This window comes from Pyxicephalus adspersus, chromosome 4, assembly GCF_032062135.1.
Source record: "Pyxicephalus adspersus chromosome 4, UCB_Pads_2.0, whole genome shotgun sequence".
NCBI lineage: Eukaryota > Metazoa > Chordata > Amphibia > Anura > Pyxicephalidae > Pyxicephalus > Pyxicephalus adspersus.
In genome coordinates this window covers 136,046,267-136,072,818 of record NC_092861.1, presented here as the reverse complement: position 1 = coordinate 136,072,818, position 26,552 = coordinate 136,046,267, and the positions used below count along the sequence as shown (strand labels likewise).

The 26,552-nt window shown below is 37.4% G+C and overlaps 2 protein-coding genes and 1 long non-coding RNA gene across 3 annotated transcripts; all 3 read right to left on the bottom strand.

Annotated features, from left to right (window-relative positions):
• Positions 1 to 358: 358 nt before the first annotated feature.
• Positions 359 to 15,758, bottom strand: LOC140330151 (uncharacterized). The gene is made up of 8 exons (XM_072410461.1): positions 14,956 to 15,758; positions 13,928 to 14,044; positions 8,445 to 8,465; positions 6,706 to 6,818; positions 5,077 to 5,260; positions 3,850 to 3,975; positions 2,354 to 2,513; positions 359 to 823 (listed from the first exon to the last, which is right to left on the bottom strand). The coding sequence occupies exons 1-8, from the start codon at positions 15,089 to 15,091 to the stop codon at positions 706 to 708; spliced, it is 975 nt and encodes a 324-aa protein (XP_072266562.1). The 5' UTR covers positions 15,092 to 15,758; the 3' UTR covers positions 359 to 705.
• A 1,131-nt stretch (positions 15,759 to 16,889) lies between these two features.
• Positions 16,890 to 19,122, bottom strand: LOC140330150 (uncharacterized). The gene is made up of 3 exons (XR_011920648.1): positions 18,985 to 19,122; positions 17,620 to 17,795; positions 16,890 to 17,076 (listed from the first exon to the last, which is right to left on the bottom strand). It is a non-coding gene; the product is annotated as an uncharacterized lncRNA (long non-coding RNA).
• A 664-nt stretch (positions 19,123 to 19,786) lies between these two features.
• LOC140329893 (sushi domain-containing protein 2-like) lies at positions 19,787 to 25,197 on the bottom strand. The gene is made up of 5 exons (XM_072410285.1): positions 24,750 to 25,197; positions 22,528 to 22,742; positions 22,365 to 22,440; positions 20,885 to 21,172; positions 19,787 to 20,091 (listed from the first exon to the last, which is right to left on the bottom strand). Exons 1-5 carry the CDS (start codon positions 25,195 to 25,197, stop codon positions 19,787 to 19,789), a joined length of 1,332 nt encoding a protein of 443 aa, XP_072266386.1.
• Positions 25,198 to 26,552: the final 1,355 nt, after the last annotated feature.

The window sequence follows — 26,552 nt, the reverse complement described above, 5'->3', positions numbered from 1 at the left end:
TATCTCTTCCTGTCCCATGCCCCTAGTTTAGTGCTGCAGTCTCCTAAAGTGAATATGAAGCAAAACAAGCAATATACACAAATCAAATACAAACTTACCTTAATGAGGACTGTGCAAAAGTGCAGTGCATTTTTCAACTGAAGTTGCTGAATAGCGCGACCGCGTACGATTCCGGATCGCTAATACGAATGCGCGAGCGATAATCCGATTTTGCTTGATGAATCAGGGGCAATATGTGTATTTTTGATCAGTTTGCCTGGGAGGCTAGTTAATAAATTCCAAATTCTGTTTTATTCCATGAAGAATCCCCCAGTAATGTGTGACACCATTGTTTGGTTTGATAATAGGAATTTAAGTGAATCCATGTATGTGGAATGGATTAAAGGGTGGGATGGATTAGAGGAGGGTGGGTTAGGCTAGAGATAGATTTTGCCCATACTTGGGCTTTCAACATGTCAGCAAAGTACAAGCATGGGATATCAGTTCTGGAAGATGTAGGTTTTATTAAAAAATGGTTCTGCTATAATTGGTTGCCACTATCAGGTGCAGAAAACCATTGGTTAGATTGATTTGATTTTAGGCGTCCTTCTTAGATTTTTATCTTCTTTATGATTGTCAGCACTTAAGTGACAGCTGCATTGGTGTAGTCTGTGACACTTTGCTGAGGTAGTAGGTATTCTTTGCATTCTACTGTTGATGTAGTTCTTATTCCATTGGCTGTGTGAAGTGCACCTTGTAGAAGGGGGTCGGCTCGGAGTTGTAGATGTTTGTGTCATATACATTTGAACTCTCAATTAAATTTTCAGGAGGAGCAGAGGCAATGCTGGAAAGAGAACACAATGCACTTTATAAATGTCATATATTTGTTCTGTTTTATTAAGAATCTGTTTTGTTTTGTTTTTTGCACTATAAAAATACTGAATAAATTTATAATATAGGACAACCAAATACCAAATGTGTTGAGGGCCATGGAGAGAACTGTTAGCAAAAAAAACCTAACTATTTGCAAGAGGATCTTGTAATCTTAAAAAAAAAGTAAGCCGACCACATATTTAGCTGTAGATTTTGCCATCTTCCAACTGCAGACTGTTAATGTACACAAAAAAAGGTGATTTCTCTGGTTTATGTGATGTCAGTACTCAGTAAATTTTAAATACTGGCTACACAATTCTGCGGGAATTACTTTAAATGTTTTTTGATCCGGATTAATGCATTAATGATTAGAATTAATGTAATAATCAGGAGTTAATTTTTGCAACAGGGACATGCTGTAAGCCTTCTGACACTAGATCAGTGTTTCTCAAACTTTCTCAAACCCTTAAAATAACTTTAAGGTCTTCAGGAAACCTCTGCTATAATTACTATATCAACAGCCCAGGGTGTATTAGTGAGGTAGTCATTGGCCAGAATACCGCTTACATTGCTGGCTATTTGGAAGAATGTCACCCTTACAGATAGCCAAAATGACCATTGGTATCAGTTAAATTGGCCGAAGAGTCACAAGCTGTACATTGCTGAAGGAACCTGTAGAAACCTTGGTGGAACTGTAGAATTTCAGAGAACCCTGATTGGGAAATGATGCTCTAGATCATAAATTAGAGCTGTGTTAAGTAGAAAGATGAGAAGAGATGACACTGTGACCACTGTAAGTACATTATTGGAGTAAAAACTGCTCTTTTGCGGATGCAAAAGCTTATGTAAAATGAGGTTAAAATGGGTCCTAATCATCTTCCTAATCAAGAAAATTGGAAGCATCTCATACTTATCTTATTCACAATCAGAATGTATCTGAAAGTATACAGCACTTGTACATCTACAAATCCCTAATAGTAAAGCTATGTAATATTGGATTTCTAGTGTCAGCAACAACCTATAAAATACTACATTCTGCTGGTAAATCCTCATAAAAGACATAATCCTTGTGGTGAGATCGGGGTAATTTACTTTATGGATTTTAGGCATAGAAGAGTAATTGATTACTTTGTAAGGAATAATTCACTTGGCATAGTGAAGCACCATCCAATCAAGTGTAAGAAAAAACATGTTTTTAATGTATTCCTTGCAGAATATTGGATATTATGTGCAAATTGACTTTTTACCAAAATTGCTAAGTGATATTTTATTTTGCTTAGTCAACAGCCTAGATTTTAGTACATCATTGCAGAAATAAAATTTTGAATGATGCTCGTTTTATCATTTAAGTATGACATCCATGTTCCATTTTCCAATGGCCACAAGTCCATGAAAGGAAGATTGTTCCTCAACAAACCTCATAACTACATACAACAGCCTGGAAGTTTGACCACATTATTCATTTATTGTATTTAGATAGAAGTAATAAATGTCTACTTACATAGCTTCTCCACTCTTCTTCTTAAACCAAACACAATAGATTAGCAGGATGGATAGCAGAACAAGAGGGATTCCAAATCCCAAAATTAAGGCAATAAGTAGGTTGTCGTAGTTGGCAGTACTGCTAGTGCTGGTCCACAGCTCACCATCCGACTTGTAAGCTGAGCAACAAAAGGATAACAATACCTCAACATTAATACCAGGTTACAAGTATTTTTATCCTAATATGTCTCATCTTTAGGGTGTTTACACAATAATCTGTCATAAGAATGTTAACAATATGTCTCTATAGTACTGTCTTCTCCAAAAATAAATGACAAATGCAAACAGAAGAGATGAAAATATATTAAAAAGTATTTCAGATTTAAAAGTATATAAAATTGCTTCCCAAAATAATACGTAAGAAACCTACCAGTACAAGTTGATTAGTCACCATTACTTGACCTACTCTAACTATTACCTTATTTTTTTACTGGCTGTTAAAGAACATCTGATTTTTGAGCCCACATATCGCTGTGCAATACTACTGGAGGCCATTGTATGATTGTGCATTACAAATGAGGTCACTGTATTACTATGGCTTACTATCGAGGCCACTGTGCCACAATAACCTCCCACTGATGCCACTGTATTACCAAGGCTTATCCTTGAGACTGTGACTGTGTCACTTTGGCCTCCTTCTGAGGCCACTGCAATATTATTGAGACCACTCAATCAATATAGCTTCCAATAGGGCTGCTGTATTACTTTGACTTACTACTGGGTCCATTGTAACACTATCGCTTGCTAAGGAGGTCACTGTCTTAACATGGCTTACTATCGAGACCATGAAATTTTATTGAGGTTACTGGCCTAAAAAAACTTGTGCTGGAAGCCATTGTATCAACACAGCTGCCTAAAAAGGCCAACAATCACCATAATTGTCTGTAGAGGCCACTTTATTGCTAAAACTACTTATTGAAGGCTACCATCACCATAGCTATCCACTAAGCCTTTTCTACAAAAATACTGTCTATAAAATCTACTGTATAATCATAGAATTCTATCAAGGCTACTAGCTGTCTTCTTAGGAAAGTTTAATACCATATGTTACTGAGGTCATGGTATCTTCATAGCTTTAAGTAAAGCTCACTGTGTCACCATAGTTTTCTAATCAAATTTTTTATTGACATGGCTTTCTACTAAAGCTACTATATCATCTCAAATTGCTATTATCATGGCTTCTGCATTATCAAAACATTATTCTATCATAATATCCGCTAAAACAGATGTGGCTCACTTGGACTTTTCTAAAAAATCTGGTTGGGAATTCCCTAATGCCACTGCTTATTAATGGACCACATGTACAACCTTCCCCAATGGTAGACACAGACCTCGGTATTGCCAGAAATTGTTCTGTAGGCTGCTGTACTCTAAAAATCTTACACTGAGTTTGCTGCTTTATTCCAAGTTCCTAATTAAAACCTTTGTAAAACCTATTGGAAATAATCATATTACCTGACACACAGTTGTCCCCTTCCAGTTTCATGCTGGCATTACATACACATCTGTATCCTCCATAGGTATTGTCACACAGGGAGGTGTTACTGCAGTTATTCTCCATAGTGACACATTCATCAACATCTATTGTACAGTAAAATGAAAACATTGTGATACCTTTTCATTATACAAGTCAAAAGACATCAAGTAACAAAATAATTTTGCTATTAAAGTCTATGTCTAGCACAAACTTTGTTTTTGTTTTTTTTGATAGAGTATGAAATTATGAGAATCTCTGTTTTTAGTGTGTTCCTATAAAGCAGATGTACCCCCACTTCTTGTCAGTAAAAGATTTACATTTAATGATCCCCCATTCTGCCAATTTTCTTGACCTGCCTCTCCACCCCAATGACTGGCTATTCAGGGATGTCCAACTCCAGTTCTCAAGAGCCAGGATTTATGGACCATAGATTGTGAGTTATGTTTGATATTTACAAATCATGGCAGGATCATGTTTCAGGACTGAAAAAGAGAAAAATACCTCCTGTCAGGTAAACTGGCCAGCCAATGTGATTATTTCCTTTACGACATTACCTATTTTCAGCAAGTATAGTGGTCTCACGACAGAGGCCAAACAACCCTGCATCCTTCCTTTTCCCCTCTAAATCAGAACTACAGATCAGCAAAGTTCATGCTCCTTGTTAACTGGAGAGCTCTCGTTCTGACCAAGTAGGGAGCGTGTCAGACTTTTGCAGAAAGACCACTGCTTTCATACTGAGAACAGAACACTTTCTTTTTCTGCAAAATGTCCAGTCCTGGTACTTCAGTATTGTTATCTTCCAACCAAGGAAAGGCTTCTGGTGCACAGAGGACCAAAATGCAAACAAAGGGTTACATTAACTTTAGTAAAGTTAGGGATAACTCACACTGGTAGTGAGGCTGTGATGCGCTAGCTTCCTTGCACCAGGAAATACTGCTACATATGCTACATGTAGCTCTCCCTGCAGCAGCCCCATAGGGAATGAATAGGGGCTGCAGTGAGTTGTACTAGAACAGCTCACTACCACCAGCTGTTACATGGGGAGCCATGAGAAATTGCATATAGAAGAGTCAAGTGTGAACCTGCCTTTAAGTTTACAGAAAAAAGTTGATCATATGTTTACAGGGTGTGTTAGTGTGAGGGTTACAAGGTGAATAAATCGGAGAAAACTAATGCATGAGACAAAAAAAAGGATTGCATGGTACCTTCCACCGATGATGTGTCAATTTCATAGTAACTCTGGACTCGGGCTAAGTAATCCTTTACAAACCAGTGTGGGGTATCACTAGAAACATTGATTCTGTATTCAAATGATTTTCCATTCTGAGCTTCCTTGAAATGCAGGCTGTGGAACTTGTTCTGAAATCCCAGTGATAGAAGATTTTCTAGCTGTAGTATATCAGAATGAAAGACAATGTTAAATTTGTAGTACAACAAATAGTAATAAAATATTTAAAATATATTTGTTGATGCAATATAAGCCTTTTGTTAGCCATTACTATGGTTTGAAACACCCTAATTTATTGCCTGCTGGAAATAAAGCATATTTCAATGTTGCATCTATTTGGGAATAGTTGGAATTCATGTCAGGTTTTAACTGCTATTTATTAGAAAGATTTTTCTATATGTTTTTGTAGGACATGGAATATTAGACAAGTTCCAACAGCAACACAGACAAAAAATTAAAAGGTTTTTATTTAGTAGAGTAGTAGAAGGCTACAAAACACCTATTAGAGGTAAATTTCTATCTGTGTTAAAGTTGCAAGTATTCCCTCACTCGGGTGAAACAGTTTAACTGCTATACAGGAAGTAAAGGTAAATCTCCCTTACAGCACCTACGACACATAACTCCCAACTGTACATTATTTAGGAATATTGTTCATCTTTTATACCCAAATCCAAAGTCACTCTTTCCTGTTTAATTGCCTCTATTTGATGATCACCTCTGTGAAATAGGATTATTTAATTATTAAAAATGTTTTATTTTTTAGTACTATTTGTACAACCTCTCAATGATTGTATTTGTTATTTAAAGGAAAGAAAAAAAAAAACATTATTGCAGTCTTGATATGCACTTTAAGAATATCAATGCCCTAAATCCACACCATATAGATGTCCAATATGTGTTGCTGGAAATGATCTTTAGGCTCTATTTACACTGACCATGAGGTTTCAGTGGGTTTACCACTTCCTCATGCCAGTGCACCGCTGCCGTGGGGGAGATGTTACGTGTAGCTTCTCCCCGGCAGCAGCCCCATAGAGAATAAATGGGAAGGGCAGTGCGAGGTACCAGTACTGCTCACTGCCACCAGCTGTCAAATGTGCAAGTACTGGTTCTTTCAAAACCAAAACTCTGGTGACCAAGCTCAATGCCAAGGCAAGTATTAACCTACCCTTAGTGATCATTTTCTGTGAAAGAGGAATGAATAAGGGATGGACATCGCTACCCATGGAAAGGGTAGGCACCCTGCTGAGTACTCCAGAATATATTACAATACTGGTCATGAGCTGTAGTCCATTTATGATCCAGCACAAGGAAATACTAATTGTTATTGGGGAACAGATGTACTTAATTTGATTTTCATGAACAATCAACTTCGGCCATGAAAATGTTGCATCTGTGCAAAAGTGTTTAATTGTACAACATGACTTTAAAATAGAAGAGCGTAAGAAGAAAGAGAAGAATCATTCTGAGCACAACAAACAAGCTCTCCACTTATCAACTAAGGCAGCGGATTTTGGTTTTGCTAAAAGCAGTGTTCTTTAATGAATTCAGCTTATGCTCCTATAATCCATTTCATAAGGTAGATATAAAGTAATTAAATCATACTTACTGTTTTTTCATACTGTCTGGCATATTTTTGGAAAGTGGCATTGTTTAACTTGGAAATGTTTCCTGTAAAGTTCCATGTCAGCCAGGTTAAGGTGCAGTTAAATATGTTCCAACCTATAAATAGGAAATCCATTAATAGTCTCCATAAATTATTGGAAAATTCAGACATTAGACATTTGCAGTCCTCCAGCTGTAGAGGAGGAAGATTGGAATCTTATAGTCAACTTGACAGCTGCATAGCTACAGATCATCCACATCTGCTTTATGTACTATGAAAATCTAAAAGTATAATTTAGGTATTTGCATGTGTGTCATTGTATTGGTTGTATGTGTATTTATTTGTTAGGTTATCCTTAATGGAGCAATAGTTTTTATTGTCGGGTAGGGATAAGTTTCATGTTTGCTGCTGCCTTTGGTTTGTACCGAATCCCTGGGATATGTGAAGTTTGTGAATTGCAAACTTTTATCAGAAAACTTTACAGGTTTGCCACCAGAAGTGAGGAACAACTATCATAATGCATATTCTTCTTCCATGGTCAGCTCATTATTGCAAATCAACACATTTCACGGACCAGTTCTCCACTTCTTTAGGATACAATGAGACCTGTAACCATATGCGACATTAAAAAACTATTTTGATACTAATTGTTTGAAATTGTTCTTTACATAAATATTACCTCTAATACTCACATCTGCCCATTTAGCGTGCCAGAAAGAATCAAAACCATGCTGTCCCCTCAATAAACAGAGCCAGGTAAGCAAAATGCGAAACGTGTGAAGATGCAATAATGAGATTATTACACAGTAAACAACATGGACGTTTTTATTGTTACTCTGTTTGAGACCATGTTTGTTAAAAACATACTGTGTTGAATGTTTTAAAAATGGTTTTAAGTGCAAATAAATAAATACTTATATGTTATATGTTGTTTATTATCATTGTTGGACGCCTTAAAAGTCCCTTTGTTTGGTTTGATAACCAAATAATAATCTCTATATTGGGATGTGGCATTTTATAGAATTTTTAACTAACCATGGGAGCTCTTCAAATAATATATAAATGGAAAAAATTAAATAACATGACCCCCCCTTTTCCCATATATTTCAATAGGGTTTACTAGAAGATTTGTGATTCTTTGAGCAAGATTTGCTAAGCTGTTTATGAACCTAAACCACGGCAGATTCTCTCATTGCTTAGATATGAATGTTTTTACATTATGCCATGGGACACTTTAATCACTAACAATCTCAGTTGCAAAGGAGGATAGTGAAATATAAGGGATTAGGTTACTGGGATAGTTTAACAATATCATTAAAGTTTGGGGTGCTAAGGCTAAATGTAAGGATAAATGTTAAATTTGGCAATTTAAATGTACCGGGTGTCTAAACAAAGTCCTTTTTAAATAAATAGTATTTGTATATTCTCTTCTGAAGCATGGTTAGCTACATACAGTACCATTACTGTCCCAGAAAATAAGAATATCAATATAATTTGTTCTGAAGTAGCCATTGTTCACTCCATCAAACATTATTATAGAGTTTATAATGCCCACACTTCAGCAGATTATAGTAAATTAATATACTATCATGCCTATTATATGCCTAAAATAGTATAAAATGAATATGACTTAAGTTCTGGTTAGCATGCTTGTGTTCATTTAATTTGGCAAATCAAGGCTATTTTTTTTCCGTAACAACATTTACCATTCAGAATAAAATACACAACATATTTATGTATACCTGGTGGATTTGTTGAGTCACCTGGAACGAAAAACATAAAAACATTAGCCATAACATGTAGATCCCACAGAAAGTAAATGATATAAATAGTTTAGGCATTATTTACAGTATCCAACCAATTTTTTTTAGCTTTTTCTATGTTACTGTATCTAAGTCAAATTAAAGAAGCAGAGAAGACAGTGCAGAAACACTATCAAGGTATCATGGGAGCTAATTAATACTTCTTTGTGTTTACTATTAATTAGATTTCCACCAAGATGTCTGTTTTCATTAATGGGTGGTAATATATTGAAATCTGTAAATCTGCTAAATATAGCCAGAGAAATCCTGCTCAATTCTCATTGTGCTATGTCCAACAGGTTTACGTTAAAATTCAACTTTTGGAAAAATGGAATAAATTACAATCATTCTCACCCATCGGCTGTTCTAGTTTTTAGTTTTTTGAACACAACTCCAGTCTTAACACATCCCCATTTGCTGCTCTCCATTTCCCTGACCTAATACATCTCCATCAGCAGCTCCTCTTTTTTCTGAGGTAAGCTAGGTACACACGTGCAATAATTGTCGTTAGAGAACGAACGACTAACGATTATTTTGATCGATCATATTTTGCACAATTCTGTACATGCTGTAACGATACGATTGTTCAAAAATAATCTACCAATAGTGTAAACACGCTAGATACAATCATTTGAACGATGCAGGAAGTGACATGGAAAGGAGAAAGTGTACTGCAGAACCATCCGCGATCACTGAACGACCATACACACAATAGATAGCAAACGATCATCGCGCAATCAGATCTGCCGGGATGGACGTTCGTTTCCAGCAACAATCCTCATTCGTTGGCGTCGTTGTGCACCTTTTTTGTTAACGAATATCGGACGAACGGTCGTTAGTCGTTTCGTTTCCAACAATAATTATTGCAAGTGTGTATGCAGCTTTACCCAGACTTGACACATTTGGAGGGAAAACCAATTAATCTAACTGCATATTTCTGGAATGTGGGAGGAAACTGGAGTACCCGGAGGAAACCCACGCAAACACGGGGAGAACCATGCAGATATTCCCTTCTCCAAGATTCAAACCTGGGACCTAGCACTGCAAAGGCAAGAGTGTTACCCTCTGAGCCACCATGTATCTTTTCTAAACAAAGATCCACTAGTCTAGAAGTCTCTTTCATACAGACAGGTAGCATTATACCCATATTTACAATGGCAGACAAAGAAGTATAATTGTTCATAGAATTGTTGTCCTTTTAATCCTGACACATTTCTCCAGACAGGCTTGAGGTGGTGGGGACATCAAGAAGAGCTGTAAGTAATCCAATACTTTGGAATGAAAAGAAAAGGTTCTTAAAGGACTTGATACCTCATTTTAGTGGATGTTGCAATGTATCTTTCACTTTGGGTGTCATGCCTAGGGAGACAGAGCCTCAAGGGGGTGGTACGGCTTGCACAAAAATGTGTGAGTCCTGAGAAGGGTTAAAGCACAGAGTTCAAGCAGTAACCAGGTCTTCTCCAGAGCCTCTAATGGTGAGGATTTTGCACTGCTGGTTACTGCCAGGTTGTGGTCCCTGGGCAAACCAGGGTTGCCAGGATGATATACGGTACCAAATCACTAGGCGGAAGAATTTTCAAGGGAGGCCGGAGTTGAGGCAGGGAGCAACTAAGAGAGGTCAAATACCAGGGATCCAGGAAATAGACACCGGTAACACAGGGGTCACCACAGACACAGGGAACACAGGAGACACTGGAAGCAACAGGAGGCACAGGTGAGGCAGGGATAACCACAGACAGAGACGAACACAGTAACAGCACAAGGGAATGGGCTGGGAAAAAACAGACTGGGCAACAAGCAGCTAACACAGGAGCTGGACAAGGAAAGCACTGAATTAACCAACAGGTGTACAGGAAATGCTCAGCAGAGCTAGGGGCCTCAGCACAAGTGGAGACACCTTGCATGAATTCTGAGTGCTGTGTCTGTGCCAGCTAAGTAGCCAGGGATGATTAAGGGGATATTTCCTGATTGGTCAAGGGGAGGAGCGATATTGATTAAATATGGAAGAGGAGGCGTGCCCGGGTTTAGAACTAGAAGACTAGATACCTAACTTTAGTGGATGTTTTAGTGTGTTGATTTTAGTGTTAAATAGAGAAGAAAAAGTATGCTGTGGAGAAGTTCTCCTCAAACATTCTTTTGGTCAATGGTGCAAATACATAGCGGGGTTCACTTTTAAATATGCTCCTATCCATGAGCAAAATTGTGGCAGAAGATGCTGCAGCTAGAGCAGCTAGATAACTTTTTGCACAAATCTAATTTTGTCTTTAACAGCCCTCTTCCTTCTTTTGTTTATTATTTTGAGGTAAATTCACCCCCATAAAGCTGGTTAAATAATACTGAGGACCTTCACTAGGGCAAAAGCTTGGGGAGGGGTTGTTTTGTATTAGAAGTGGGAGGCTAGTTATAAAACAAAAAACATTGAACATCAAACCAGCATTTTCTGCAGGGATGGTTCTACACCTGGAATATTGGTGATCTTCTGGATTTAAGATGTGTAAAATGTTTTCTTATGTGCTTTAATTTGTTTTATTATACCATTCATTTTGCATGATACATGAGTCTGCACCATAATAATAAAGGTCCTATGAGTGCCAATTGACAATTGTGAAATCATTCATATTAAGTGGGTTGAATAAGGACCTTTACTGGGTAAAAATTATGGAAAGGGTGTGTGTTTTTTATTAGAAATGGGGGGCTAGTTATAAAAAAATAGAAGTGGGTTTTGTTAACACATTGCCAAATCTCTGGAGGAACATTTCAATATCTGGAATTTCTACAACTTTTCTGTGCTAGAGACAAGAAAAGGTTACAGGAATGATAGTTGGCAGTTTTCTTCTATGGGAATGCTGGACAGGACAGTCAGACATACATTGATAACTAGAGCTCTCGGCTATGTTATTTTTTGAAATCATCTTCTGTTCTGATAACCTCCTTATAAGTTTACATAAAAGATCCATGAATGTTACTAAAACCTCTTTTACATAAGCTATTTTGTGAAAATGATGTAGCCTGGGTATGGCAGCACTTTAAATAACACATTTTTCTGTACGCCTAATATACCTAAAACCACTCGCTGAGCCGAAAGTTAAACTAATGCAGCTAAAGCTTTCAATTACTGAGCTTTAAATAGAAGAACCCCTTCCAGTGTTGCCTTTTAACACTGTGGAGAATGTGTTGTGCCCCACTTTTAATATGGAACTTTATATAAGAACACTCTAAAATAAATTAAAACAGCACACGCCGCTCATGCAGGAAAACTGAGCTGTTGAATGACATGTTGAAACAATTCGACAATATTTAATGAGTTCTAAATAGAGTCTGAGACATATTACACGTTGGTAAAACATGTCAAATGACTATCTGGGACATGATTAGTTTGGCAATTATATAGGTTCAGTAAGAGCTGTCTCCTGGGAAAACATGCTAAAAATACACTAACCAAATAGGGGGTCACTCTATCCAAGACGGATAACCTAAATACACATATAATAGATAGTAAATATATTGGATAGAAGCGTAATGTAATTACTCCAATGGAGAGTAAAGATTCAAGCTAAAAAAAATTAAAGCTGAGGCTCTACCAGAGTATAATCCATCATAGAGGGATTCATCTGTACCTTTTAATTGTGCAAGTAAACTGCTTTCCTATCCTTTTGTAAACCTCTAGCTGGACCCATCACCAGCAATTGATGTGCTGGTGATGGGTCCAGGCTCTGAGCTGACAAGCATTGGTATAGGAGAAGAATCCAAAAGCAAACCACCAGCTCCTCTAGGGATGGTACTACATCTGGAAGTGCTGGTAAGAAGTAATCTTCTGGACATCAGAGGTGGATTAAAGAGGGTAGGGGAGTACAAAGAAGAATAGGTAATGATTCCTGGGATCTTCACAGTAAAATTAAACTTTTACTTTATTGTAACCATTCACTTAACTATCCAAAGTAAGGGAATAAATGTGTGAGCTATATATTTATTATTATTATTATTATTAATAATAATAATAATAATAATAATAATATTAAACAGGATTTATAAAATGCCAACATATTATGCAGTGTTGAACATTAAATAGGAGTTGCAAATGACAGACAGATACTAACAGTGACACAGGAGGAGAGGACCCTGCCCAGAAGAGCTTACAATCTAGGAGTGGGGTGAAGTAACAAACAATAGGAGGGGGATATGTAGTGGTGGGAAGTAGTGAGGGTTTCAAAAGTGGGAGATTTGGAATGTGAGGGAGAAGATGATGATGAGTTCGGTTTTATCCAGGTTGAGTTTCAGGAATCGGTCAGACATCCATGATGATATGGCTGACAGGCAGCATGAGACCTTATCCAAGACTGAGGGAGACAAGTCAGGGGTGGACAGATAGATTTGAGTGAGCATACAGATGGTACTGTAAACCAAATGAGAACATGAGACTACAGAGAGAGGAGGTGTACAGAGAAAGAAGAACCGGTCCAAGGACTGACCCTTGGGGAGCACCAAACAGGGAGGAGAGTGGGAGAGGAGCAATTACCATTGAAAGGAGCTGTCAGACAGATAAGAAGCAAACTAAGAGAGAGCAGTGTCACAGATACCAATGGAGCCATGATTTGTATTAGAATGGGGTGATAAACAGTGTCAAAAGCAGAGGAAAGATCAAGGAGAAGGAAAAGGGAAAAGTTGCTTTGAGAATTAGCTCTGATGAGGTCATTGGCCACTTTAGTAAGGGCAGTTTTGGTGGAATGAGCAGCTTGAAAGCCAGACTGGAGGGGGTCAAGGAGAGAGTTGGTGCTCAGGTAATCGGTGAGTCTTTTATAGACAAGGCGCTTAAGAAGTTTGGGAACGTAAGGGAGATAGGATGGTAGCTAAACGGTTGGGAGGGGTTATGAGAGGGTTTCTTCAGGATTGGGGTTAGCAAAAGGTGGCAGGGGCAACTTTATCCAGAGCCAAAGAAAGAGTGTGGTTGGACTGAGTGGCAGCTTTATCTGGAGATGATGGTGATTTTTAGATTTTATTTACCTAAAGAATAATACAATAAGGTGAAAGGGAACACTTTTTTGTGGACAACCCAGAACTCTAAAAAGAGCAGTTATGGTAGAAGAGTCTCAATAAAAGTAGTTATGGGTTGCCTAATCTGCATAGCTGCCCCTTTAATGGGTAAGCACACCCTTTCAAACTTTCAATATCGATGTATTGGTTCAACTATTTTTTTTGTTTTATTAGGTTTGCTAAATTACTATGTATCATTAAATAAACCTTGGTCTTTTTTTCTATACATTATTTTCTTTTAATTTTTAATGGACTCTTTTACCTGAGTTGATGCTTTATGCCTTGACAGTTTACTACTGCAGTGTTATGGTGTTACATAAAGAATATGTGATAGGTTCAGCCATACTACCATGTACTAGTTCTAAGAAGTCATTGCAATAACTTGTACATACCACATTCTGAGTCATCAACACTTTTGTAGCGGCAGGAGCACTTGAATGAGCCAAGACTATTGATACATTCATATTTAGCACTTGGACACGCTGTCAGACTTTGGCACTCATTAATATCTAAAAATCAAAATAAAATCATTTGTCATTTATGTATGTCAATACAGAAAACATAAGCAGGCTAAAAGGAAAAAAAAAAGTTTCTTTGCATTTCTAAACTTTCAATATTAATAAAGATAAAGTTCATTTCAGATTAGATTAGGGTTAACCTTGTATATCTGCTTTTATTGACAGGAAATGCTTGTTTTTTTAACATTTCATCACCTTTCTATACAGGAAAACACATTTTCAGAGACAAGTGAGTCAATTCTCTAGTTGAGCAATATCTGATGTTTCACTTTCTTGATCGGGTTAGGGTGAAAAGGTGTGTTATGTGCATTCCAAAGCTTATAGATTTACTAGAGGTGAGTTTGAAAAACTGGAGTTTAGATAAATTCCTATCACTTGAGTTCTTTCACTTTCTTTTAATACATAAAACAGGGTTGACTGCTTTACTTTAGCCAGTGGTGGTGCTACCTCCACAGTCAGGGTTGGATTTAGGGGGGTAAACTGAGCAAATACCTTGTGCCTCCACCTTTTCCAGGTCCCCAATTGATTGTCGGAGGCTGCAGGGAGCTGGAATGCTATGCAGTTGGGGTTCCCAACTCATATTTGCCCAAGGCCACATTTTGCCCAAGACCATTCTGTCCATAGAGCTAAGGTCTGGGTGCAACCACCATGCCCATAAATTACACTGAGCTCTCCTAGTATAATCAACAGGCTGTAGGTGACAGCTGGGTCATGTTTCATATCATGTGTCATAGATTTTGGCTGTCAATTCTGCTCTCCATTTTTTTTTTATATTCTCAAATTTACACAGTTATATTATTTTTTCTTATTATGTGGACCATGCACTTAAATAGCAAGGTCAGCTTTTTTTACCCACAGCACTAATGGCATGATATCATATACTGTTTATCATTGAAATGTACCTGAACAATTCTTCCCATCACCAGTGAATCCTGGTCTGCAGCGACATGTAAATGTGGTATTGGAACTGACACAATCTGCATTTTCGTGGCATGGGAAAGGATAAGGAGGCAAACACAGGTCTATGGGTACAAACATCGAGAAAAATAAGTGTTAAAGAATCTTCACCCAAAAGAAAACAATATATATATATATATATATATATATATATATATATATGTACTGGTATGAGGGAGCTTCTATAATAGTTACACAAGTACAATGTGTAAGGAACTTACCCGTCCTGCGAGCCCGCGGTGTCCCTGGGGATCCCAGCCACAGAGGGAGACGCCGCTGTAGCAGGCAGCATGGCCGAGGCTGCTGCTCTGCTCGCAGCGTGTCTCTCTCTGCAGGCGGAGGGATCCGTCCTGGCCAAACTACTGTTCAGCCAGGCGCCATCCCTTGCATCCCTTCGGACGTGGTTACTGAAACTCCTGCTCTCAGCACTCCTTTGCATGTGCAAAGTAGTGCACATCCTGGGGTTGTTGTGGGAAGAGGTGCGCGTGCTACAATGCGTTCCTCTTGTACCCCCCGAGAGCGTGGCACTCGGCTGCCTCGCCGGGGGGGGCGGGACATAGTTAGTTTGAATTCCGATTGGCCGCAGGGGATTGCACCAGGTGGCGCAAGGTCATTTGTCACTCTGGCCATTTAAGGAGAGCCTGTCCTGTACACCATTGCCTGCTATAAGCCTCTGTGAACACAGTGTGCTTGGGTGCATCCTTGTGTTGGTTTAAGTTTATCTCATTTTGTCATCTCCATAGCGACCTGGTCTGAAGCTGACTCTGCTTGAACTCTGCCTGCCCTGACCTCGGATTGTTAATGACCATTCTGCCTGCTGCCTGCCCTGACCTCGGATTGTTCTTGACCTGTCTTTGCCTTACCCTCTTGTACTTCGCTTATTTGGACTTAACCCTTGTCGTGCTTTATGACATTGAATAAAGCCTGATTTAAGGATATCTGGAGTTGGTTTTGGTCTGTGTGCCCAGGCGCATTACACAATGATAGATTGTTACAGCAAAGAGCAACAATGAGCTGGGGTTCTCCAATGGGGGCAGAGGTTGGATCATGTACAGTGATCTAGGCAACATTACAACTTAATTAATAAAAGTAAGGTTAGAGTTGATTGGGTCTTCAATATCTTGTTAAGAACTTAACCCAACAATGAATGATAGGGGATGACCCAACTAGTATGGTTACAGACTGTAATAAAAATGAAATGCTAATGTCAAAAAATAACCTGTATCCTTTTTTGAACATTGTGAGACCACACAGGAAGTTGCAAATCTCACCACTGAGTTTACAGAAAAAAAATTGTGGATTTTACTCTACACTAATCTATCTAAAACTAAAAAATAACTAGTTGGGCTTTAAAAGCTGCACCTGTAATGAAAAGCAGCTATCACATCTTACAGTCCCTTTTTAGTCTCTCTGGGAGCCCAAAATTCTATACTGCTTTAAAATTAAATCATATTAAAAATAAAACCGTGGATTATTCTGCCCCACTGCACCCCCAACGTTTAGGCATTGCTTCATGAACCTGCTAACACGGTTTATGGGCTTCTGTGCTTTCAGAACTCACTGAGAGGATCCTGTTTTACAATGTTGCATCTTTTGGCCACAGTAATTGTGCACAATATTAAGCAGCATGATGTCAGTTATTGTATAAAATCATCAGTGAACTAATCACAAAAAATTAAAAATAAAAACTTTATGGACCCTAGACGTTCATTAACTTCTGGAGCAAGCTGTGCTTTGATATGCAAAAAGAAACAACTGCAGTTTGTCTTGGTCATTAAAGAGGGAAGCAGGGAAGCCCGTTCGTATCTAGGAGTCTTCCGAATGTCAGATGTCCTTAACACGCGGATCACCTGTATAGTTCCACCTGACTTACCACTCAAAAAGCACTTCTCGCCTTCTCTACCATTGGCAACAGTTCCAGCTGGACATTTACTGCACAGATAATGAGTACCGTATTGCTGATTGAGGCAGGACACATCAGGAAAGCAAGGTTCTCCACGGCATGGTGTGGCCTGGTTTGAACAAAATGTTCCAGAGAATCCATCTGGACAAGTACAGCCAACAACCTAGACAAACAAATGTACATGTAGTCTTGTTTTTGCTGCCAACATTTCTTTTTAAGCAATGCTTCTATGTTACAGTACTTGATCACACTCCCTTTTAAATTATTGAATTCAAGTGTTTCCAATGAAAGGGTCTTGTTAATCTTAAAGCATACCAAGATGTTTTATTTTGACACTCATACACCTCAAACCTTGTAGTGATAGTTTGGAATGCTGCTTTTTTGTCCCAGCATGACTGTGCACAAAGCCAGCCCCATAAAGACATGTTTTTTTGGTTTGAGGTGAAGAAAATTGAGTAGCCTGCACAATATGAAAAAAGCAACCCTACTTAACAGAACACCTTCAGGATGAATGGGAATGCCAATTGTAAACCAAATCTTCTTGTCAATATCTTCACCCGACCTCACAAAGGCTGTTTTAGTTGAATTTGCACAAACTCCCGCACATATACTCCAAAATCTTCTAGAAGCAGAAGCTGTTTACTTTTAGACTGTTTTTCTTTAACTAAAACTCCATAAAACCATATCTGAACAGGAAGGTAGTTACCTGATATCTGCTATCATAATAATTGTCAACAATAATGCTGTAATCGCATGTTCCACTGTTGATGCATCTACAGACTTGTACCATTGGCCTGAATATGGAACCAGAGAGCTGGTCATTTAATTGTATATTCAGCTGTGTTAGTTTTGTATCTTGGAGAGTCCATGTAAACTGACCATCTGGGGATACAAACAGATAAATGAATAAAACTTTTTAAAATTTTTAAATGGTTTTAGCTTTATAGGAATCTAATGTAAAGGGCAGTATTCTGGAACAGCAGTTTGATGATAATTATTTTTTCTGATAAGCTTATTGGTATCCTTCTCAATTTTTATGAAGATGCACACATTTATTTACACTAGTTTAATACATTGTTACAGCTACTTTATTACATATTTAGTCAGGTTGAAGGAAGTCCATCAAATTCAACCACAAAGGAAATAAACATACTGCAAACTAGCATATCCCAGATAAAACCCTATAGATATAGCTGATCCAGAGGAAGGCAAAAAATCCATTAGAAAAGAGGGTTTAATTTGCTCCAACAGGAGAACAAAAAAATATTCCTGAACCTATGAAGCATTCAGATGTTCTATGTCATTTCTTTAAAACTTCAATACCCAGTTATATTCTGTGCTTCTATAAAAACATCCAGCTTTTATAGTATCTGATCTATAGGTGATTATAGGTGACTATAGTCACCGGATCTCTTCTGAACATGAGGATTAGAGTTTAGGCAGAACCATTGTTTACCCAGCTGCTGCTCAACATCATTCCCATGAATCCCCATTACTTGGTCTGTGTTATTTGCAAAAAAAAATTCTGACTTAAATTCTCTGTCTTTTTGTTTTCCTAAATAAAATGGTCAGAATGGACAATAAAATGGTCAGAAATGGAAAAACAACATTTTTATGCTATCGTTCAGTTTTAAAAATGGAATTAAGGATTTTTGAGAAATATCATTGAAATAAATGCATCTGATATCATAACCTTTTTATAGCTTTTAATAAAGTAGGAAACAGATAAAATATTGCTTTTGGGGTCATTTATCTTAACTTCCTCTCCTGGAAACACAAAAGAAAGTATGAGGAAATTTCTCAGAAATTAGGAAAATTCCCTTGGACACAGGGTTCTCCAATACAAACTTTGTACTCTATTTTACTTTTTTGTAAAATTGTAAAAATCAAAACAAATATGGATCATAAATGTCTCCTAGCAGCAACACAGATACAAATACAAACATGACAAGTATTATATAAACATTAAAAATCTGGAAAGAGGAATCAGGAAGATTCAGCAACAACAGTTATATCACCAAATAATATATTACATAACACACCTCTCTTTTTTTGTGACAGTATTACTTACTTTGTGTGATGGAAGCTCCTGGAGGAATGGGCTTCACAAGGGAAAATGATACTGTGTCATTATTTGGATCATACGCAGTAAATATCACCTTAAATGTATTATTTACTTGCAGCTGAAGAACAGAAGGGCCAAGAAGTCTTGGAGCTCCATTACCTAATGTAAAATAAAAACAGGCATGGCTATAAGAACCTTAAGCTGGGTGTGGTGATGATTAGGCTGTGTGATAAGGTGACTTGGGGAGAATTCGGTACAAATGGGTAAAATATTTTTACAGATTCAAGTCTCTAAACACATGCTTTTGTGATTTTAAAGAGAAACTCTATCTTGTATATATAAAAAAATGAAATCATTTGTCATTAATATACCCATTCTGAAGCTATCTTCAAATAGCCACAGTAAAAAATAGCAAATTTTTATTGCCTGCAACCACAACTGTTGAGATATTTGGCAGGATTTTCCACATTTTTCATCCACCTCCATGTGTTTTTAGATGACTATCTTTCCCAGATAAATGGACAGAGCATGAGGCTAACTTAGAGGCAAACTGTGAAGAATTTACCACCTGTAGCAGTATAGGGTTTTAGCATTTCAAAGAATATGAGGTGGTATGTTGTTTTAATTATTCCCTTACTGTAATTTATTACGTGAATACACCTCTAAAATTAGCAATTATATGTAAAACTTTCAGCAAGTGCACGGAAATGGCTTATAACAGTAGCTGTAGAACAAAAGCCCAGCTGATTTCATAACAAAACCATACAACGAGTCTTACATCTTTTGCTGTTTTTTGTGTATTGCAATATTACAAAAGGACCTTCCCACCAACTAGTGAAACATCGGAAGAAATGGTGGAGTTCTTACCATACAGTGTAACTAGCTGTTTAAAGTCATTAAAGAGCTTTGTCGTCTGGCGCCCCATAGCACTGCTGTTAGACATCAAGTAGTCATGTATACATTGGATTAATCCTGAACACGTCAAATTGGCATCTTGCAATGCTGTTGGTGCGGCTGCGGTCATTAAAGCTGAAGTGAAAGTTGGCTTGAAGGCTTTCCAAGCCTCCATACTTTGTTTAGAGACAAAAAGACTTTCAGGTGCTGGCACAATCCCTGAGAAGAAAAAAGGATGGCATGAATGGGATGAGATGCACCTATAATATATCACATATAATATAACTATCAAACTTCATGCTGAAAAATGTCAAGGGCAACAGACTTAAAAGTAGTCCATTAGCCAGTTGACTCAAAAATAGAGGTGATTATGCAATGGAAAGTTGAATGAAATGCCTGGCCCTTTTCTGTCCTGAGTAAAATAGTCAAACATGGAGAAACATTTTTATACAATGTTGATAACAGATGTAAAAACCCATTAAACTTGAAGGTGTAAATGTAATCCTAAATTTAAGTTAACTTCTTATGCAAAACCTGAAATGAATCCCTGAAAGTAACTCTTCCCCACAACTCAACCCTCTAACTCTCACCATCTTTGCACTGTTCAGCTATGTAGCTATATAGTTCTGAACCCCTCCTGCACTTTTTAGCTTAGCACAACTCACCTCAGCACCCTTCTTGCTCTGCTCACCTTTGAACCCCTCTTGCACTATTGAGCTCTGCACTGCTTACATCTGTGCACCTTTTGCACTCTCAGCTGTGCACCAACACTTCTGCACCCTCTTTGTACTGTACTACTTACCGCTTCAACATTAACAAAAACTCTTAAAGAGCATTTTCAGGCAAAATGTAGCCTGATCAGTGGACAGTTACAATAAACTTCCCGTAGCATGCTGTAAATATTACAATCATACATAATATTGTTCCCAAGATCTCCAATAAGAATATCCATTGATTATCCAACTTCTTTTAAATCCATAAATAAATTCTTAATACACTTCAGAAAACTTACATGAAAGACCAAAATTATAAAGGTTTTCCTCATTTGGCAAAATATTCTCTGGGAAAGACAAAACAAGTCCATTGGACTGTGTGAAGTCGTCCCCTTTACTTGTGCTCCATAATCCCAGCAATCCAAGTGTTTTATAGAGAAATGTCTGAGGTATAAGAACCACTGCCTGCAAAATGGCACCTTCGCCCATCCCCACAGACACCTGCAGGCCACAGCTGTACACAATGGCAACTTTCTTTTCTTCCAGTTTGAGGAGAGAGAAGCCATTTTGGCTGAAGTACACTACATCTGCAAAATAAGAAGAGACCGGATAGAGAATAAGATTTTTGAAGATAGAAATAACTTGCAATCAGTCACAATACATCTTGTTATGGCCAAGTGCCAGTCAATAGCGAGAAGAATGGAATGGGCTACTTTAGAGATTCTAGGCATAGTTCTCATGCTGTGTGGAAAATAAAGTTACTGACAGGTCTTACACAAATGATCAAGAACTAATTAACATATATAAACCTTATGGCAATGAAAAGGAATGACATCATTAGTGGATACATGATACCCATAAAGGATGCTTGGAAAACCAGAAGTAGTAGCAAGAAAAATGGGGGTTTCAGGAATTAGAGTTTGCTTGAACAACACTGAATAAGGTTACACTTGTAAGGCTCACATTAAAGAAATATCACACCAATCACTGAGTTAATTGTTTTAAATAATAAATAATAAATGATGTCTTACTTGCCCTCACCTATTATGTATCACTAGAAAAGCTATTGTTTGTAAAAGGGTTCCTCTTGGAGTGTATATCAACTATATATATGCCAAACCCTGGTAGACAATAGATAATTCAGGATAGAAAGGTTAGGGAGAAGTAAAACCTGGGAAAGAGGGGAATTGTAGACAAGTGATAAAACATTTAATTACACCTGTGAGCAAAATTAGCTAGTACATCTAATGTATAAAAAATATTTGGAGCATTTTCACATAATATATAATTGCAAAAAGACAAAACAAATAAGGAGGTTTGTTTCTTTTTCCAATGGGTTTCACAGATTTGCTTCCTCAGGGGAGGGTGAGATACTGGTAGTGGCAAATATATCGTGGAGTGTGGAAGAATTGCTTGTACAAGCAATACAAAAAGTAGATGAATGCTTGTACCATGTGAGAGTAAATATGTAGGACTAAAAAACAAGAAATATTACTTTCTGCAATCAAGAAACTTATCCATACATATGACTTCCATAGATATATCTGTTGCTACCAGTGCCTGAAGGGGTTAAACAGGCTATGCTAATAAATGTTGGGAGATATAAGATTGATGTACTAGGAAGCAGATATTTTTTATTAATATTTTAACAGATATGTAATATGTAAGGGCAGTGCTGTGTTTATACTGTCATTACTAAGAAAATGTTGCTTTTATAAAACATATGGTCTATCTTGTGGTCTTTGTATATTTTCTAACCCTTAGGGTAGAAACACTTACATTTTTTGAATTCCACCTGTTTATCATCCACTAAAGTCAGCAAATCTTTCCTGTTTTCAGATATTCGCCATTCTACCTGCAAACAAAAGAATGAGATAAACTTCCCCATATGAGAAAAATACCAAAGGCCATCTCCAGGCGTTTGAGTGCGCTAGTCACATACTTTTAGCGTGCCTTGGTAGAATGCAGCCAATCGTACAAGCGCAGTGGTATTTGCATATCCATTCTCTAGTTGGCGTTTCTCTGTCTGACCCTGTAGAGTGAAAACATTAGCTCCCTTGGCAGATGAAAGCCTGACAATGACAAACTCCCCGAGACCTTTAAATGTGTATTCTTGTCCGTCAAACATAGAGAAATGCAAAGTCCCGTACACTTGCCCTGAAATGAATATAAAACATTCAAAATAATGAATCATTATTATACTGAAAGATTGCAGGATGCCACTTACTGTAGTCTTTACATAGCAACAGCAGGAGGGGGAGGATTGGCATGCAGAGTAAATGGCTAGGTTTTGCCGGCTCTGCTTCTCTTGTGCCAATTTCAAGCTGTGCATTCTCTCAAAGCTAATTCAATGGTACATACAGTATACAGAAATAGAGAATTATTCAATAAGCTAAAGCATGTAAATCTCTAGCAGCCAATCAAAACTCAGCATACCAGGCAACATTCAACATAAAAAGTGTAGGCACAGCAAAAGAAAAAACATATGCAGTACATCTCTGCAATACATGCACATTTTTTATTATTATGAAGCACTCTATGAGTACAGAAGAATACTTGTTGGTTTGTCTTGCAAAATTGTCTCGTTTTGAAAAATCAACAATCAAGCAGATGCTTATTGCAAAAAGGGATAAGTGATGTCCCTTCAGCAATAACTGCACCTACGTGCCTGATTGCCACCCAGATGTCAAGTGTTGCAGCATTGATTGGCAGGAGAATCATGGGTTCTCTTCCACGTGCCAGGAAAGAATGAACTCCTGCATGCCTACGTCATTCCAGCCCGACCAATTAAGATGGCTAAAGATCATTTAAAAGAAGAAAAGGAAGAAGATGGTGGCATCCTGTGACAGAACAGGGACAGAGGAGCATTGCGGGTTTAGGTCCACTTTAAAATATTATTGAAAGATTATACAGAATAACTATTCATTTCTGACATGGTCAACAAGTTTTTTTTAAGTTCATGGAACAGATATAACCAAAAATGAAAAAATTAATGTTTAGTGAGGGGTAAAATTATTAGACCCAACAAAGCCAAATCATGGCAGAAGTTACGTACCCAGCCCTGGTGATGTATAGTCTGAACAGGAATCTGGAGGTCTTCTCTCATAGAATAAATGACACAGAGGGGTATTAACACAACACCACTGGAAAGGGAGCAGATCTTTAGCTGTTGTGGCAACAAATAAAGTGGTTACTAGATGACAGTGTACTTTTAATAACATGAATCATATATATGCAGGTAAAATAACATGCAATCTCATACTAGAGGGTCTATTTATAAAACAGGGAATCAGACATTCCTTCATATATTCCCTCGTAGGATTCAGTTATTAATTTTGAAACACATGGACCTGAAAGATTCTCCTGAGGAAATGTCTGATTCTCACTTATAAAAATAGAGCAATAAGGGTTTTAAAGCTGAACTCCAGAGAGAGAGAAAAAAAGATAAAAATAAATGTGCTGTATTCCTTAATATATGTATATTTGTTTTCATATAGCAGATTTCAGTACTTATATTTGACCTGGTATTATCTCTTGCTGTCTCGTGTACAGCAGAGTTTAGAATGGAGGAGGGAGAAACAATAACAGCAATCAGTTGTGCTGCAGAGCGAGAATAATATTCTATAAGGGATAGAAAGAGAGTGAAAAGTTATAGAGAGGTGTTTATTTAGAGCAGTTTCCCAAACTTTTTAACATGGGGAACCGTTAAAATAACTTTCAGGTCTTAATAGAAACCTCTGCTATAATAACTATATCCACAACATACAGTACATTATTATACCATATGACCGCCTGACAGTCACACGTTGCTCATTGCTTAACCTCTGGAGGAACCCTAGAGTTCCACATGCCCCTGATTTAGAAGTTGGGGTGGGGGACTTGATATCTCAAACCAATTACAAACTTGATACATGCAAAGAAGTAGGGGAGGTGCCCAGAAAGCAAGGAAGGCAAAAGACTACCAAACTGTCAGGCAAATAACAGCTAGGAGCTCAACTATGGCAGTATTCTTCCTTTAATTACCAATTATTTATTATTTTCCAATCTATATAGTTGCAGGCACTGGTTTAGCCACTAACAATAATATGTGAATTATAGCAATCTCTGTAATATATCCATAACATATATCCATACCAATATATCTACCAGTTATCATAGACCTACCTATGTGATCTTGAACACCCCTCTGATCTGGGTCATATATAAAGTATCGATCTCTGAATCCACTTATCAAATATCCTTCTGGGTCATAGACACATCTGAGTCCAGCAGAATAGCCATTGGGGAGAGTTGACTGGAAAGTTGTCCCATTGCCTTGTAATCGTCTTAGAGTCTTAATAAGATCAGTACTGATGGATGGAAGGACCTCAGGAATAAAATTATAGTCTTTAGCAGCCTGGGATTTCAAGCATGGACAAGATGGCAGCCCAACATCCCATAATGTACTATTAGGCTCTGAGTAATACCACCTCCAGCACTTCATGTGGTAGTTTGTCTTATTTATATTAATAGGGGTGTCCAACCTATAGGCCCACAGTCCAGTCCTGTTGGTGTTTCCTAAAACCTTGTGAATCCGGTATCGTCCTGCAGGTCCATACGTATTGTTCTTCATTGCCAGTGGATCATTAAAATAAAAACCTTCCCCGTTTGTGTACCCAATCAGGGCTCTGTGATACACTCGCTGTCCGGGACCCCATGACATATTGTAATATTTAATTAATGCAAAGGACTGCGTCCCGTCTGTCGTCAGTATACACTGGAAGGTGTTGGTCTGTGTTTATTGAACACAGCAAGGAGAAAGTAGAGAAACAAAGTAATAAAATAACATTACACAATCATATATTTAGGAAGAATTTGTAAATTTAATATATAATAAATGTGTTGGTAACAAGAAAATAGTGGGGAAAAAACTAAATAGAAGAGCACCTCACAAGATTATTTATTTTACTGGTAAAAAAATACTTCTTTGTGCTTCTTTCATATTGGTGGTCCCAGCCTTCTTTAATCTCTGAGGACACTTCAACAGACATCCTGGGGCCTAGCCTAAACATCAGAAAAATTAGTTCTCTAAAGGCCCCTTTTTGCACCTAGTGGTGCCTGCTCGTAGGACTTTTTAAGTTCAAATAAATGACAAGTTTGTGATATTTTTGTGTAGGCTTAAAAGTTTGGAAAAAATGGATATGTGCTGATAAGATTGTGCAAATTTGTATAAAAGGCCATTTTAATGTAAGGCATATTTTTGTTTCCCTTCTATAAATATTTCCATGATTAGAGATCGTTTAGCATAAATACTTCCAAGTATGAAGTTTAAGTATTCATTGGGCTTTATTCCACAAAAATCTAATTTGGACAAAACCATTTTGTTTTCAATGGCTCACCCTTAAGGGGGGTCCAACGACTGGATTGGATAGTAGATATGAATGTAATTATTACTATACATAGAAAATATCTATTTTACATATACCATGGAAAGAATATATATATATATATATATATATAGTAATGATAACCAAAAATCTAAATGCACCCTTACCTTTAGCAGCCAAATACCAATTATCTTTCTGTTGATCTGTCTTTTTTAAAATTGATTGGTTTCTGTAGGTCTTAGTAGGTATGTTTAATGCACCCCCATATTCCTAATTGCTCTACTATTACAATAAGAGAGTTTTTGTTATGTATTATGCTGCTTACTTTACCTCATTGAGCGTTACTCTCTGAAAAGAAACTGGCAATACTTGGTCCCATGTTATTTTCAGTATCCATCTTGAAGAAAAGTCAGAGGTGAGGTTCTTACCAAAGTATCTATCCACCTCCTCATTGGTTCTGTTGAATAATATTTGAGCATAAAAGTCTTTTTGATCTTTCTCAGAATATATCTGAAGAAAAACATAAATACTGTCATGTTTAAGTCATAATTAAACATAAAAGTTATAATTATGATACAATATGCAAAATAATTTAAATGTT

Excerpts from the sequence above, each read along its gene's own strand:
- LOC140330151 (XM_072410461.1), bottom strand. The coding sequence starts at position 15,091 with ATGTTTGTACCCATAGACCTGTGTTTGCCTCCTTATCCTTTCCCATGC. Across the intron at positions 5,261-6,705 it reads CCAGACAGTATGAAAAAACA|CTAGAAAATCTTCTATCACT; the intron begins GTAAGTATGATT and ends GATATACTACAG. Across the intron at positions 2,514-3,849 it reads AGGGGACAACTGTGTGTCAG|CTTACAAGTCGGATGGTGAG; the intron begins GTAATATGATTA and ends TTTGTTGCTCAG.
- LOC140329893 (XM_072410285.1), bottom strand. The coding sequence starts at position 25,197 with ATGAAGAACAATACGTATGGACCTGCAGGACGATACCGGATTCACAAG. Across the intron at positions 22,441-22,527 it reads TCTACCAAGGCACGCTAAAA|GTAGAATGGCGAATATCTGA; the intron begins GTATGTGACTAG and ends TTTTGTTTGCAG. Across the intron at positions 20,092-20,884 it reads TTATAATTTTGGTCTTTCAT|GGATTGTGCCAGCACCTGAA; the intron begins GTAAGTTTTCTG and ends TTTTCTTCTCAG.